This window comes from Aspergillus campestris (assembly GCF_002847485.1).
Source record: "Aspergillus campestris IBT 28561 chromosome Unknown P168scaffold_1, whole genome shotgun sequence".
Classification (NCBI taxonomy): Eukaryota; Fungi; Ascomycota; class Eurotiomycetes; order Eurotiales; family Aspergillaceae; genus Aspergillus; species Aspergillus campestris.
The window spans coordinates 3,009,044-3,026,920 of record NW_020194336.1 but is presented as its reverse complement, the minus strand read 5'-3'; the positions used below and the strand labels follow the sequence as shown (position 1 = coordinate 3,026,920).

General features: G+C 46.3%; 1 protein-coding gene across 1 annotated transcript; it reads right to left on the bottom strand.

Annotated features, from left to right (window-relative positions):
- Positions 1–338: 338 nt before the first annotated feature.
- Positions 339–985, bottom strand: P168DRAFT_286832 (uncharacterized protein). Its single transcript, XM_024836433.1, has one exon. The coding sequence runs from the start codon at positions 775–777 to the stop codon at positions 412–414; it is 366 nt and encodes a 121-aa protein (XP_024697354.1). The 5' UTR covers positions 778–985; the 3' UTR covers positions 339–411.
- Positions 986–17,877: the final 16,892 nt, after the last annotated feature.

Genomic DNA, 17,877 nt, shown 5'->3' with positions numbered 1-17,877 from the left:
CTCGTCTGTTGTCCGGTAACAGATTGGGATTATTATTAAGAATTGGGGTGAGGGGAACTGATCTCGGTGAGGAGATGGATTTGTCGTGAGGGGAGCAGTCAACACTCCTCCTGAGGGGTCAAAATACAGGATCGACTGATGATTCAATGGTGACTCAATTCAATGATTTGGAGAGAAGAGGTCGTGATGCATATGAAACGACAGTCTTTGATAGACCCGACTGACGTCGCACAGTATGAAACTTCCGAATTGGACAGGGATGATTAAATTGAACCAGCCAGATGGGAATAGCTGGACGGTATATTGTAGATTACGAGGTAATTAGGTACATACTCCCCCTACTCGGTAGATATCTCCAATTCATTATTATCCTGATCTCCATTCACATTCAAACTTCAAAAAGATTGAATATCAAAATTCATCAATTAGATAAAGATAGCCAGTCAGCTGACACATCACATGCCCAAAATAGCCCACCGCGCTAAACCCAAACGAGCGACTCTGGTCACGGTCCTTCCCGAGAAACTCGCCGGGATCATCCGCCAATTCTAGACCATTTAGTCTTTGAATGGGGTTCTTCTCTCCATCTTGCCAGCCCTTCTTCTCGTCTGTCCCACTGACGATGAGAATCCGGGGCAGTCGGAGATCCACTCGGATCCCGTTGGCGTCCTGGGTGGATAGCCCAATTGTGCCTCGGTTGAACCGGTGCTCTCCGATTCTGACCATGAGCTGTGACGTCGAGTCATCCCATTGACAGTGTCCGTCAATGCTCTTCATGCCTCATGCTCTCCTTCTGCCATACTCGCTATCTATACTATGTCGATCTATAGTGTGGGAGATGTATCTCCTGACACTTCATCCGACTTGATCCTGATTTCATCGGAGAGTGTAGGCTTCGTAACCATGCCGAGCTGCCATGTCCTGTCGAATTTCTCGGGAGAGGTTGTCCCACGCGCATATGGGCGCTTTAAAATCGCGCTGGATGGGACAATGCCTGTGTCAAGCGAATATCCTTCGATCGTATGACGGGAGACTGCCAAATGCATGAGATCCTCAATTGGGCCAAGCAACGTTTGCTGGGATCGACTGAGTCATAAATCGTCAGGACAAAGTGCAATAATGCTAGGGAATTCTATTCCTAATGTGGGCACGTCTCGGCCATTGAATCGGGATTGATGCAAGAGTACCTTCAACAGATGCAAGAGCACTTGCTTGACTCTCCCATTCATCTTCCAGATGATCCTCGCGCAGGCGTTCTTCTCCATTGCTCAAGACTATCGTAGGCCAGCAGCTTGCGGTCCTGACATATAATAGTAAACATATACTGGTAAGAAGAATGACAAGTGCTTTATCGAGGCTCGAGCACATCATATAGTCTAGTAAAGAGTAGAGAGATATAAACGAGGCCTACATTCTTCTCATAGATCAAGTCTAAAATCTTCCATACTATATCAGCCGCTCAAACACATCGACTGCATGGAATACTCGATACCACCGATGATTGTTCAATTTCTCTGTGAATCATTTATATTATTCGGGTGATATGGTAGATAGATAGACAAACTCGTTGATCTACTTGGCCCTTATGAGAAGATATATCCGGACCCCAGTAATTATATATAACCTATACACATAGAGCCGTGAAACTACTGCACTACCACAGCAAGAAAGATATCGTAATACTTTCGGGGTTCAAGAGAGCGTCTACTATCCAAGCTTATAATATCCAGTCATCATCTTGTCTGTCTTGTCAAAATTTGCTCGCAGAACAGACACACTGATGAATACGCCGCCCGCTTCCTACCAGTACCCTCATCCGGAGTGCAGACTAGAGCTCGCTTCGTACAATAGAAGCACATAGACATATATTATATTTCCTAACTTTTGAAGATCTCCAATTAGGAAATCAAGACAACGTCGTCCGAGTAACTCATATATTGAACGTGTGGGCTACTTGGATTCTCAGACCTGATATATGACTCTCATCACCGACAATGCTGGTAAGCACATCAACCAAGAATTCGAAGACATATAACATAACGTCTTACAGGCTCGGTCAGTAGCATGCCCGGAACTACACCCAAGACACATAGATGAGAGACTGCCCTCTCGCAAACGTCGTTCGTCCCTATACACCCACGGGTGCGAGTTTGCCAATATCCGTAGATTGACCGCGGCCCGGACCTTCTAGGTAGGAACAGCGTAGACCTCGTCCATCTACAGCGAGGACCTAGCAGATATCACAATGCTCCCATTCGTGCACATCGGCTTGCTTCCCTGTCCACGGCGATTTGAGAGCCCAGCTGTTGTATGCGTTCAGAGGGCTCATCTCAGTTGGTGGTGCATACGGGGAGACGTCTTTGCGGGAGTTGCCAATACGGCAGTAAGCTATGGCGGGGGTGAAGATCGCAATGCAGTCGTCTATTCCAAATGTTGGCCGCAGACTGAACCCAGAAGCGTTGTAATTCGGGAAGCGATATTTGAAGTCGTCTGCTGGACTCTCCCTCGTGATTTTGATCGAATCGAGTGTCAATTTGATGGAAGATGACAGGAAATGCGAACGATTTTGAATTATGAATATATATTAATACACTCAAGATGATAAACTGCGTTTATGGGTAATCAACCACGGCCTTTGGTGGCCGTCTGCCACGAGGGCCTGGCTTGGGTCGGCCATACTCCGGTCAGGGTGCGCTATGTTGGTGATCACGATCTATTGGAGGCGTCTCTCTTGGCCCTTACAAAGTAACGAAAGCACGGAAGTAAACCCCTTCAGTGAGTGGTGTCTGCGTACGGAACAAGCGTGTATATCTTGGTCAGACTATCTATAAAGCGTTTGGAATCAAGAATGGCTTCAAGAAGTTGAGAGACTATCGAAGTGATACTCCCTATCTCTTGGGTTGGATGAGCATATCAGCTAATCAACTGGACTGCTACCTGGAACAAAGTAGACATATTGTATTTATCTAGTGCTCAAGTGGCAGACGGTCAACTTCTCTTGGAAGTTCACAATGATCTTGGATAGGAGATCCAAATAGCATGTAATGCGTCATAATCAAGCTGCCACAAAGAGATGAGGGCGTAGGCAGTATGTCATAGAAAAAGGTGGTGATTGGAGGGTGTATATAGAGTGTATTCTATTAGTAGGGAAGAACCTTCTGTCACAACAAGTCCTATAGACTCATTAAAGTACAATATGTTGGGTATATCAGTCAGGGTAAGCCCTATACCAATCGTTGGTCAACATTTTGGTGTAGCGGTCTTGAGACAAGGTCCTTCTGGTCGGTATTGGGCAACTTTGAAATCCCACCACAGAAGAGATGTCTATCTTTAATAAAATGTGGTGCCTCTCGTGTGCTTGTATAATGTATACCTTTGAGAGATATCCGTGAGCAGTTACGGTTATGGCAATTGTTTTCAAATCTCGTATGCGATGAAGGGATGTGGCAATGTATAAGCTCAATAGGCTTGAACACTACGCTCAGCCAGCGGCTTCCAAAGCAAAAAGCAACAGCTCACCTCGAAAACCAATATAAACACATACAAAAGTACTAGATGCCGAATGGCGTAAGTAGGCCGTAAATAGTATATGCATCAGCTCTCCTTAGAGTTTGCTGCTCCAGTTAAAACAGCGCCGGTCCAGCCTGTGCAACCGGACTTGACGAAAGCCCACGGAAAACCGAGAACGCAGATTATGCGGTGGAGTGAAATACTTTCTCACCAATGGCTGCTCTCACGGTAAGCCGCGGTTGGAACAGGCAACCCGTCTACGTAGCAATAGAATAGTAGGCAGCATGACATAACTTCACAGTTTGTCAATAGGAAACCATCCTGTTTGCGGTCTAGAACACGGCCAAGCAAACCGGGCCCTGTAGCTTTTATTCGAAGGCTGGCTGGCTGATAGGTACTTTATTCTAGCGAGCTTCGATAGAGATCGTGATGACGGAGTCTTTGTCCTCCTTCTCAATGGAACGCCTTTCCCTGGATCGCTTTGAAATTGGCCTAGGCGCGGACAAAATCCTGCGAGGAAGGTCCGGGGAATATGTGGCTGGTAGATATTAGCTGGTCATACATTTCTAGGCGACTCCACGGATAGATAGATAGATCCCTGGCGCGAATGAAACTCGACCCGACTCGACTCGCTGGCTGGCTTTGTGCATGGGATGTCTGTTGCCCTAATCGAGCGAAGAAAGCAAGATATTGACTTTGTCAGCTGCTTGGCTCCCTTGTGATCGGAAAGCTGTCTGTCTCACTGGTTTCGGTAACACCACTGGTCGATGGCATGGTTGTCTTTGAGGGCTGCCCGTACATGTCAACAGAACGTTGACGGCATATGGTTGCCTCTCCGTGGGTCGACAGCGATGGTTGCGTGTGGCTTGCAGGAGGACCAGTCGACTGAATCATGTTCGAAACCGAGTCAGACGGCATGAGGGAGAATGAAGGTCGAGATTTTTTTTTATTTCTTTATCTTTCTTTCTGAAATATCCCAAATCTTTCCTCTTCCTATGGCTGTTGGCGTTTTCAATTCTTTGTTCGGATATGTGTTAGATCAAGGATCCCCCAACGATAGGCATGGTTCCCGATATAAAGAAAGCAAGACGTACTTTGTCAGATGCAACAACAACCAACTCGCCCAGCTCTATTTGTTGGTTGACGCGGCCGGCAGCGCGGATGCGTTGGGTCTGCGCAGACACATAAAGTACAGCATCCACTGCAGCTGCGCGATGTACCTCCCTGATCATTAGGGCCAAGAAATCAAACCAACCGCTTTGAAGTATGTGCCAATCCAGGGACAAGGAACGAAGGTATCCCATTGCCCACCTTATGTACGAATACGCCCAGCCCAGTCCGATACGACGAGCACCTCCAAACGAGCGCCAAGGCCGAAGACAATGAGAGCTCCGTGAAAATCATGGACCGGCTTGCTGATTCCCTCATTCGGCAGCGCATGCAGGCACTAACCCCAAACTAGTTATATTGGCTTTTCACCTGCCGCGCGTTTGTCCCTCTGTTCAACTTTTGATGATATATCAAAGAGACTGGAGGGAAGATCCCGAGGTACAGAGTATACAGCCAATATACAGCCTGGAGATTGACTGGTTTCCAAGGTGGAATGCAGAGGCTGGCTGGGCTGGCCCGCTGCGTTGTTAAATCCTCGTACCACTCGCCCAGGACTTATATGCGGTGATAGGCCAATTCCGCGTGTGACTGCGAAGTGGTTTTGATAGAGCAACAAGAACTGTGTCACGGATATACTGAAGAGGGAGAATATGAAGTCGACTGTTGTGCTGTGGAGAGGATTGTTGATTGAGGGTAACAGCACACCAGAGGTGGCTCACTGTGTTCAATAGAGCGCTGGCTGTACCCTAACTTGAGACTCACTGTGACGCCACAACTTCACTATGAGCGCAATTACTATGCTTTTCTTGAATCCGTTCCCCGATATTAGCAGTTTGTAGCCCATCACTATCCCTCCATAGAGAGCCCTTCTGCCGGGTCGCATATCGTATTCCAGCCTGTTCCATGCGCCTGGAAGGTCAAACCAAGCAAAGGTATTCTCCACCCATTTCGATCGAGCCGGCCAGCTGACCGACCGACTGACTCACAACTCATCGGAGGAAAGCAAGTTGACAGCACTGCGAGTTGCTCCTCGGCGACATATCCGGTTATCAGCACGACTAGAACATGCCGTCTTCCCGTGCGTCCCACACATACGACAGAGCATTACGTGGATCGGTCACCACAGTCGATCTAGACAAGTACATCCATGTCGCGTATCGTATAGGGGGGCCCCGAATGCACCGCGAGAGGATGACGATAAAACAATTGTTACAATGCTACTCCTGAAGACGCAACACTCCCCATATGGGAATGACCAGATAACCCTGCTCGGCAGCACAGCCTGAGACCAGCTCGCGGGTGCGAGGAAAGTGGTAAACAGATGAGTGAGGGCAGTGACACAGAGCGAAAAGTGGCAGTGATAGTCTGGACCGTCCCACTCCAGGCATCTTTGTTTGACCCGACCAGTCGTCCCATAAAAAGATCAAACAAACAAGTTTAGTAGAATAGCTCCAAAAGAACCTGCTTTAACCGTGCCATGATAATCAGTATGACATGATCAAAATTATGATTGATTATCACCATCGTTACCAATCCATCCAGCCTCCAACCTTACGTGTAGGTGACTCCACCACGCGTTCTGGCAAGTGACGATGTCACTAGTGTCCTGTGTTTGGGCGGTTGACCACAGACTGAGGCCCTAGGCTAGGGTCGATGTCGGATGATTATGAATGATAATCACTTATCACAGCCACTCCAGGCATTATGATGATATTAAACTGAACTCACAAGATCATTCCTGTTTGGGTAATTATTTTGACGATCTAATCGACTACGCTGGCGTTGACTGAAACCGAATAATATCATTTCGAATCAGGGAGACTCTTATGAAGGTCATGTGAGGTCATGTGTTCAGTTTCATCTGATTAGGAAAGCGGGGCCCTAGCTGAGGCAGGGATACTTGTAAAACCGGTCAAATTCGCTGAGGGCATGGTGCGAATGGTCATACAACTGGACCTTCTGTGTCTAGTGTCCAATGATCCATACCGGATACTACTTACTGTCTGTAGAGTGCCTATAGGAGGCGGCCTCAGGCATATGAGCAAGTGAGACAGACTCGTAAGGGACCAGGTAGAGTCATCTGGCCCCGAACATAATAAAAGCGATCTTTAATTATTGCGATCGCATCCCTCGGACTCAAGGGTGTTTACACTTTACACTGATCACAGCGGTCCAGACGGTCTGAGACATGATAGACAACCCCCCCCCCCCCCCCCCCCCCCTCCCCTTCCTCCTCCTCCCACTATGAGCCATCAACCTAACTGGACCAGCTAGTTGCTCCCCAGTCGCGAGGTGGGCTGCAAAGATGCAGACAGACAGACATCGGCTGGACATAGTGGCCCTGCACGGGGCTGTCTGATTGGCGCAAAACTTACGAAACGCTGGGCGGAGGGGGGCGGGCGTGTCTCCCCATCAGTGTGGAAAGTGACTTATTTATATTACCTGGTAGGTAATAGAGAGGTTTCATACCTGCCGTGCGTTCTTGTATCCCCTCACGACAAGACTATGACTAGGTACGAGCAAACATGGGGGCGCGCGTCTCCATAACGGGGGGCCCAGAATCAATCTGCCAGCTCCTGCTGACCTTGTCCAACAACAATGACAAAAGCAATGAGCATATGGTGTGGAGGGGGACCAAACTCTACTGAGGAGAGGACGGAGGAGAGGCTGAGGGCCTGATAATCTATTTCCAAATCGGTCGCGATGATAGGGTGGAATATTATTGTTGAACTGGAGACACATGTCTACCACTCCTTGTATAATTGGATGGTCTTTTCGTGTGTCTGCCTCTTCTGAAGTCGATGCAATATCCCACGAAGCGGACGGAATAGAAGGGGGTGCGTCTGTGTGGTCGGGTACTTACTATACGGCATCCATCCATCCAACCCACGTAAGTAAGGCTCTGTGATATCGATCCATACATATCGAAACAGCGATATTGATCCGAAGACAAGGGCAGTGGGATCTTCAGCATCATCATTACAGTACATGCGATCATCGGAGTGACCGACTTTATTTTCTTTTTCCTACTTTACCTTTCCAACATGGGGCTCGGTTACCACCACAATGACAATCAATCAATACCAACATATCCCCAAGCGACTGACCGACCGACCGCGACGATCCCAGCGCCTCGTCAAGAGTAGAGTATATAGCAAGTATCCTTGCACAGTACTGAAACCAGTCAATCCATCCAATCCAATCCAATCCGCGCCATACGACGACTCCTCACAGCATAATCGAAAGGGATAGGCTGGAAGTAATACACCCCAACGGGCCTGGGCAACATGAACGAAAGTCAAGTCAGGCTGGCTCATTCCTTCAAACGCCCCACGACTCATAACGGTCAGCAGTAATAAGGCTGCAAAGTACTCCGTACATCAGCTATAGAAGTTACTACTATAAGTTACACCCCCTGTTATACTTGGGGCTAGATGGTCTCTGCAGATGTCGGGGTTCACACGGGCCTCGTAGAAGGGATTATGATGTATCTATTTCTTACAACGCCAGACCTGACCTGACTGACCTGACCTGACCTTCCCCACCAAACGAGTGATGTTGTCTGTTTACTTACTTATTTCCGAGTCATTGCTGCATAAATGATGAGTACTGGAGAGGGTTGTCCAAGGATACGACAATCAACCACTGTTTTCTCTTTACTTTTTTTTCTCCTTTCATCCTGCATGTAAGGAGCCATAAAAAAGCACAAAGAAAAGAAAAGACAAGAAAGACTGTGGGAGGTGTGATATCCCATGTAAATTGCTGGCTGTCCTTGCGTGTCATTCTCTTTGATTAATTATTGATATCGCCAATCAGTCCGGTGACGCGATCATTTGCCGACGCGCCTGCAGTGTGAGAAGAGGAGAGGAGAGAAGCGAGCTGGGGATGACAACCAACAACACACTAACTACAAGCTTAGGCCGCGCATTAATGTCAACTTCGTGGGGGGTGGATAGGAGAAAATCCCCTGTAAATATCACCCGCCCAAGAAGGGTAGATAATGTATGTATGGATGAAGCACAAGATGTGACTAACGTGGGAAGGGGGTTAGAGGGGGCAATAAAATAGATAATAACAAGGATTATTATTATAATATTTATTATTAGCCTGGAGCGATAGCATAATCAGACAAAAGCAGTAGTAGGTTCTGTCCACTGTTAAACAGGCAATGCTTGTGGCAGGACTCTCGCGCGGTACGAGAGATTGTCGAGCTGATCAAAGCCTTCGCATTATTGATGCTGATCCGCTTACAAGCACAGGGTTTTTTGGAGAGTACCACACCATTACGAACTGCGTTGCTTCCTTCCAAGCCTCCAACAGGAACGATGTACAGTCAGACGTAGGTAGGCGTGCCCTGCCTTGCCGAGTACAGTAACAGTCGAAGCCCACCAGACCAGACCAGTCATCATCATCGTTGGGGTCCTTTGATCCCAAGGAACCTGACCATTACCAAGAGGAGGGGGGCGAGGGGGGAGGGGTTTATCCACTACTCCATCAGGAGAACATTAACCGCCCAGTCAAAGGGGATATCCTATCGCGAATCAGTCGTACAGAATACCACTGCTAAAGACAAGAAAGCAAAGATCAGCTCGCCGGGGAGGTAACCTCGGATTGGGATAACCAGGATGTTTCATCGAACCGCCCTGCAAGATGTGGAGTAGGAGGGAGTAACTTTCTCCTCATCATGGATATCTAGGTATCAATCTATAAAATTAAACCGGCCTCAATGAATGGGGCACAACGGATCCTTCTTGGTTCGGAACGAAAAATAGCCGAAGTTCGAGAAAGTGCCATCGCCAGCATACATAGTACATGCCTAGTTGGAAACCCTTGGACGTGGGATGAGCTAGATCAATGTTAATTTCAGGTTCTAAAATCGGTGATGTCTCTTGTCACAGAGCGGGGAGGAAATTAGTTCAGTGCCAGGCAGCAACTGGGCCCGATCGCGTTAGTCGTTGGAGAGCCACATGGTTGTTGGTTTGGCCGTAGTCGGAATAGGCCATCGTCATTATTGGCAACTGTCCTGTAGTATGACTAGACAGGTAATGAGTGAGCTAATAATAATAGACAGCAACTAACTGATTATCGACAGTTTAGACAATTATCATTAGTTTAGTAGTATAGTGGCGGTCACCGAGGATTGACCCTCGGCCATGGTGCCGCATCCGGAGGTGGCAACAGGTTGGATTGGTTCAACATGGTCGATTCTCTACCAGTTTCGTCGTAGCAGGCAATGGTGCCTGTCGTTTTTGCTTTTGCTGGTCGGGCGTTTTCTTGGATCATCGCGCACTACGTAAACGATATGGAAATAATAATCACATCAATAATGATATTTAATAAGCCTTAATAAGGTTGAATAATACTAGATAATATTGAATAATATCAACCGACAATACTGACAAGGAGTGCCAGTGTATAGAGTAAAACCGACCATGACCGGTCATATCCAAACGAAACCCGTCTCCATACTACGTACTAGGTATGATACTATCCTATAATTCCTAATCCTTCTCATTTTTGCCCCCCATCCTCTCCGCCGACCGTCCCGGCGACGCGGAAAGGATTCGCCTGGAAACGATGGCAGCAAGAATGGCCTCTGAGTGGCCGGACTCGGTGGAGTGTGTGGTATTGGGTTTAGTGAAGAGACAGACTTGTGGCAGCAATCCTTCAGAGAAGATCCGAAAACCACCAAAGCAATAATTATGCTGGGACGCGGTGGATAAGGTAGGGAAACGAACGGATCGAATCCGATGAATAAAAAATAAAATGAAATATAATAAAACAAAGGAAAGATGTCGAATAATGATAATTACTGGTTGCGGTTGAAGACAGCTAGCTCCGAAGTCGATCCTCGCACAGAGCAGCCGCCGACATTATGCCGGTTTTGCTATTGCTATGCAAACACTCGAAGAGAAGGAAGGCATGCGATGTATTCTGGACCCTCATGACGAAGAGTGATCGTCGTGAGACAGTACCAAATATTAATAAATCTTTATTATAATTATTGTAATTGTTATCGCCGCCCTTCTCGCATGCTTTGGTCTGTGGAGTGGTCGGATGACAAGTGATCCAAGGATTCAATCCGTGTATTCAATTTGATAGTCTTTCAGTTTTACCTTCATTTGGAGAATCTAGACGGGACTTGAAAGCTTCGAGAGATAGCATTGAGCTAATATTAATAGCATCAATTTTTAAATATCAAATGCACGAGCAAAATAATAGAAATTTCGTAATAAAACTCAAACATAAATCAATAAAGAACTATGAAGTGTGATAATACTGGTTCAAAGTTGGTTAGCTGGAAGATGGAGCATGGCATACACACACAGCGCCCAGAGTCCAGTCCAGTTAACCCCACTGGGCAAGAGAGAACAAACCACACAGCCTTCTTAAGTTCTGGAACACCAGAACCCACCGTGTCTATGTGTTACACTTGTCAGTGGTTGTTGGCCCAGACCTAAACCAAAACCATGATGGAGAAAAACGGAACACATTTGTCTTCTGACTATCTGTCTGATTGGTCAAGTATTTGTCTTTTCCCCATGACTACTATCAATCAAGTTGATAACTTTCAAAGTCGCAAAACCGAGCCAGTTCCGCCAAGGTATAAGCCTGGCTGAATGGGGGCGTGTTTCTTCCCATCCTGTTTTGTTTGGGATAACCATGCGATTACGGGGGCGTCAAAAGCACCAGGGAAGAAGGCTGGGACTTCGAGATCCCAACATCCCCGTTCTTATCCGGGCCACACCCGGAACCAGTGTAGAGTTTGAATCTATACGAAGGCGGCTAAGTTTCCATACTCCGGTTTTATCTGGTCGTATACTTCAATGTTTCTGCCTATCGGCATCCAACTGGGCCCCCAAACCCAGCGGGGTCTCTCGGTCGGTAGCCTGACTAGCTGATATACGGATAGTATGTTCACAATCATTTCGGTTTGGTTTGAACCATGGAGGTTCTCTCCACGGATTAGTATGAACTAACTTGATCTCGGTAAAAAAAAATCTCTTTCGCGTGTGTGATTGGAATGTCGACGGTGAGCCTCGATTCCGGCGACAATAAGGATGGCGACGCCCCAATGATGTGATGTTGGGCTACTGTTAGTTGTAATGCAATAACTACTCCATATACGAAAGTCTAAACAGCCCCCGAAAATCTCATAATTTCGTCAATATCCCACTAGGGCGAGGGCGAAACTTGAAGAAAGAAGAGGCGAAAAAAAAGCAAATAAAAAGAAGACGACAAAATGGAGTAAAAAGGCTCCAGGTTGACGAGATCCGCAGTAATGCCAATCAATCAAAGCGGGTGCTATGTATGCATCATCACAATCCGGTCATTCCTGTGTCTCCCCGATATGCTGGTGGATGATACTTCAAATAGTATCTGTAATGGCTTAGAGTCATAGACGACGGAGTAGATATGGAAATGGAGTTCTCCACAGTGACAACTTACACTTATAAAGTAAAACATTTTCTCAAAAGAAAAACAGGCAAAAAAGAAGTATAGAAGGCTATCAGGTTATGCTAGTCACGTTGCTTGCTGATTCGTATACACGTTCCCCGTCACCCCCTCCTCCTCCTTCTAAACCTCTCACTCGTTTCCACCCCTTCCACATCCTTTCCCTTTTCCAAGTTTGAAGGGCGGGGGTTGGTCGTTAGCCACTTTCTGCGCGACCGGGCGAATGAGAGGTCGCATTGATGTATCGCTCTGGAACATTTGATCTGCTCCACCCGGTAGGTATCATGGATGAAAATTACAGATGATAGAGAATTGGAAATGATGGAGTCTCTTTGGTCTGTCCGGACCAATTCCAATGATCCATGTACGGAGTACTCCGTACAGTCGTCCGACTGATTGCTCGATGCCGACGTACAGAAGGAGAAGAAAAAAAAAACGAGAAAGAAAGAAAGAAAGACAGAAAGCAAGCAAAAGAAAAAGATTGAGGTATCACGGGCAAAACGTAAAAGAGGTCCATTACGCTACATGGCGAGCTGTTCGATCGTCCATCTCCAAACTAAAATCTTCGGAGAAATGGTAATATTGGGAAATGCATCGTCGGACAGTATCATCTAGGTGGTTACTTCTGTGCCCTTGACTGTATGCTGGTGGTCGTACGCCGACGTTGGCGTTGACGATCAAGCGTCCTGGTAAGCTCAGTACTATTCGACTTTCCCCCTCCGAACGCAGAGGTAGCCGGAAATGACCAGGCGTCTCGTCTCGATGACCAGAGCATCACCTAGCACTTTCGTAGATGATGTAAAGAGTAGGTCCTTGGCTGGATAGCTAACTAACCTCTACAGTACTACTCCGTACAGTGCTAGTAGATTTCGATTTCTGGATGATATGGGACCCTGGTTGGGCAGATGATCAGGAGTAAAATATCTACCTAGTTTTCCCCTGTATATAGGTTTCTCGGCAGAGGTAGTATCATCGCGACCAATGATTGAATCCATCTCCCACTTCCATACGGGGCAAAGGAGGCAAACTGAGAAGATGTCCTTTGGAACGTTCCCATATTATTTATGTACCATGTAATCCATACTCCGTACTATGTGCTAGGCGAAGCATATATGGAGTAACACTATTGGTAGGGTGGTCACTAGATGGCTGCTGAACGCAGCGGTGTCAATAATAAAGATATATTTTTTTTCTTTATTATTATTTCCTTTATTTTGTTTTCATTTCCAGCCGCTTTCTGGTTTCCCTTGTTGGTCCTTGTCTCAAGGCGAGTCAGAGAGAAGATAAGGAGGTTCACTTTTATTGCAAATTGTCTGAGCATCATCCATCCCCATCCTTAGCGCCGGTATCCATGCCATGCTAGGGGACCTGGAAATGGTAGTGACTGTCTTGGACGCAAGTTCCCCCCCCCCCCCCTCCTCCGTCTGGGCCCCCATTGTTAGTTTCACCACCTTGTTGCCACGGGAGGGCTGCGCAATGTGATAATCCCCAAGACGGAGAGGGTGATATCAGACCATGGAAACGAAATTTTCTCTTTGACGCCGATCCAACCAGAGTCCCCGAATCCATCATACCTAATGTATCGATGTACACGAGCCCAGCTGACAGGGGCCCCCGTAAGGGTAGTAAGTGGAAAGAGAAATGGAAAAGTCCCCAACCCGTCCGTCGTCCTCCGCCGTCGCCGGGGCCTGCGCCTCCATGGGTCCAAGGGTGCTTTTTTTTTTCCTTGGTCGGGTGGGCTCTCCTCTTTTCCCAGGCAAACTAAACTACCTACCTAAACCATTTGGTCACTTTATCCTAGAGGTACCATGAGTCCGTAACGACCGATTGTCCTATGGTCGCGAAACCCAGAATTATACCGGGAAGGACCTAGTGGCGGCATGACGATGGACTGGAATCAATTTTGGGCTATCGGAATCGTCGAACACACCGCAGAATGACACGCGGAGATGATGAATGGATCCTTCTTTTCTTTTTTTCGTTTTCGTTTTCTTTTCTTTCTTCGCTTTCTTTTGTTTTGTTTTTGGGTTTGATGGATTTTTGGTTGGGACGTGTTATGGAATCCTACGACTGGCCAGAATACAACAGACTAACAAGAACGACCAGTTGGACGATCGAAAATAGCAGTCTGCGAAAAGGCGCCGCAGACGAGATCGGTGTTGGATGGGGAGATGATGATGAATTATGTGGGGTGGATACTGGATAGGGAGAACTCACAGTAATATCTCGGGAGGGTAATAAACCAAGTAGGTAATAATACAGTGATTTGGACGGGAGAATATTACCAGTACCAGTCCGGTCGGTCGGCAAGGTTGGTTGTTGGCAACAGGCATGTAGGGCGCATAGCTAATGCATTATTATTATGATGGGTATGCATTACCAGGTTCAGATGGATCAGGGGGGGGCGTTTGTGGCCGCTGCTGACCCCCCTCAGTATGGAGACTTACTCGTATACCTCTTCGCGTCGCAGATTACTTTACTTGGATACTTTACTTGGATGGGAAAGGTACTACGGATAGTTAGGATGTATAGGGATCCTAGGCACAAATCCTGGTAAAGTGACCTATCTGTACTTCTGTAGTCTCACTTCGTAAGGACGGTATCAAGAGGTCCGGCGGCTACAACCTATCCACTATTCACAGGGAAAAGGAAGGCAAGGCAAGGCAAAAGGCCCGGGAATGAACGGATCAAGCACGGCGATTGGAGGGTTGAATTGGTGCTCTTTCGACGAGTGGGGTTTAAAGTCATTGGCTGACTATTTCGTGGGCCTTCTGGGTCCTCCTCGTCGGAGTGACGCTTCCATCAGCTTGTTGTTATTTGTCCAATAAACTGGCCAAACAAGCGTGCTGTGTCTCCAGCTGCATGTACCTGCCTTGGTCTTTTTGGTGCGGACGCAAGTACGCAGTAAGAAGCTACGAGGCTGGTCAAGGTCGAATCATTACGGAGTTAGAGGTGTTATAATTAGGTCGTACGGAGGGCGGAGGACTCAGGCTCTTTCCGACCATGAGATTGACTATGAAATTGACATGACTACTGGGAGCATTGATCATGACTATTACTACCTACTATGTAGTACTATTCCATCGGTGCCGTGCTTGTGGATAGGTGACGGACTGGGGGTCTGTCATTTACAGCCAATTTCAGTCTAGGCTAGTGTTAGTGTGTAATGTAATGGTACTCCCTAGCAGTCTCCGGGCATGTTCCATACCGGGGAACAAGAGGGTCGGTAATCCTCTGTCTATCTCTTCCTCCTAACAACAGCAACAGCAATATGATTTGAGCTCATTAGCCTGGTGATTAATACCACACCCAGTCAATTCCCCTCCACCCACACCATACCATATGTGCCCGTCTTGTTTCTTTACCATTGCCATACCCTGGGAGCTTTTCCAAGGTAACCCACAGAGCCCATTTCACATTTCTACCTATCAGTGATAATCCTTCGTCTTTGGCCACTCTTACCAAAATTTCGATTCTGTACGCAAGTGACCCATAATTCCAACCTTTCCGCCTCTCTGTTTTCTTTTCTTTTTTTTTTACTTTCTCATTTTCTTTCTTTTTCGCTTTATTATTTTTTTCTCACCTTCCCCAATTCAGTCATCCCTATGGGCCATACATTATCTGTAAGCATGAGGTTCCCCAAAGTAAAACCATCCAGGTATGATTCCGTAAGGATCGTTTGATGATTGCACCGGTACTGCGGCGCCAATGGAATTCTCTATCCTATTCCCCCCTCTCATTCCTTTGCCTTCAACCTGGTTCAACTAGATTCTGGTGATCAACCATACACGAGTGCACAAACCCCCTTTCGCTCACTTCTCCCGTGCCTCCCGGGAAGCTGACAATGCCCCCTTCACCCCTGGGGTATTATCTTTCATCAGTGTATATGGAAGTACGTATTATTCTTTTGTTTTGTTTTGCTTTGCTTTGCTTGCTTTGATATGGTTTGATATAGTCTGGTTTAATTTGATTGATTTACTATTACTATTCTTATCAGTACTTTGTATTATTTCTGCTCTATGCTATCATTTGGAATATCAACTCGGATACATAATTACTTACCAAACCTTAAGCCTGGAAAAAAGGTAATTAAAGAAACCAGAAAAAAAAAAAAAAAAAAAAAAAGGTTATTTGGGCGGTACACCAAAACGACGGTTGCAATGTGACGCTAAAATTGATTTATAATTGGATCTGATATGGGTCCTGACGGGGACTCAAACAATCACCACGACGAGGTTGTTGTCCGAAATTCCCATCCCCTCTTTCTCTTCCTCACTTTCCGCCTCTCTGGCTGACTGATGGACGTTTCTCCCGTGGACTGGACTGGACTGGACTTGGGGGACCCAGTTTACTCACTAGTCGCTCAGCCTACCCTTTCTTTCCTTTATCATCATCATTATTATTTTTATTTCTTTTAATTTCTACGCTTTAAACTCACTTTACTGGTACAAGACTAGGGCTGCTCACCTTGTTACCCTTCCACTACTCCGTAGCATGCATCCACTTGTTCCCTTGCCCCCCCTCCCCTTCAACCCCCCCGTGGGCTCTTCTGACATCAACCGGTATTTCCATCACTCTTCCAAGACAAAGCAGAGACAACCAATCTAGGATGACCAAACCGGAACCGACCCAAACGAGTCCAGAAAGGAGGATCTGCCTTCTGGACCTGCGTCCGGGCCAAACTCTGTCTACTCTGTATGGTCACAGCACTTTGTTCCGACCGAGAACTAATACCCTGGCTCATGCTAGCGGAGTTGGATGATTTATTAGTATTTGCTGGATGAGGCATGATGTCTTGACCTCATCCTTTGCCTATAATTACCTTTTTTTTTTCTTTTCTTTCCTTTTTTTACCTTTTTTGGTTTCTTTTTATTTTCCTTTTTTGTTTTATTCCCCTTCCCATTTTCCTTCTCCTCTCTACGTAGTAAGTCTTCTTTTATTACAATTTTCAATTTAATCATTTCTTGATTTTACCTTTTTATTTTGGTTTGATTTATTTTATTTTTCACTCTATTTCCTTTTCCGCTTCACCCTTTCCATTCCCTGCCTTATTCAATTTTGAATCCATTCTCTTACATAGTTTGGATCCATAGAGCGTCTTGGTATACTAGCTTTTTGGTTTTTTAGTTTATTCAATTCATTTACTGGAGTCTCTTCTCATTTATTCCATTTTATTTATCTTATTAATTACCATTCCATTCTACTATAATACTCTGGGTATTTGATTATGACTATCCTTTACTTTGATTTGATTTTCATTTAATTATTCTTGGGACATACTTTGCTTTGATCTATAACTGGTTGATTCGCCAACTGCTATAGTTCCTGCTTATACCTTCACCTCACGTCCCTTCCTTTTTATTCTCAATATATCTCTCTATATTGCTATGGATACTATGTGATATTTTTGTCTATCTTGGCCTGGAAACCCCCTTCACCAGATCTTGCCTCTCACCCCTTAAGTGCCTTCATTCCACCAGGCAAGGCATGGTCAACATTCACGAGCACCACTGTTGCTATCCGACCAAGACCCGCATGGCTTCATGATATTTACAATCAGAGAGTATACAACCTCGAATCTTGTGTCTACCTAATTGACCCATTCCTGAGGGTTTGCTCATTCACTTTTCCGCCGTTACAAACCAGCGATTGCAACCGTGGATTGGTAGTGGATAGTGACATTGAATATATCACCATCTGTCAATGAGAGCTCCGCAACAACTCCGGTTACCAAATTTACCCTCCTAGATCTCTCAACCTCAGTCATCTTGCCGGACTTTCTTCTTTTCTCTTTCTTGCCAT

Bases quoted from the DNA above. Each gene is read 5' to 3' on its own strand.
- P168DRAFT_286832 (XM_024836433.1), bottom strand. From the start codon at position 777: ATGAAGAGCATTGACGGACACTGTCAATGGGATGACTCGACGTCACAG.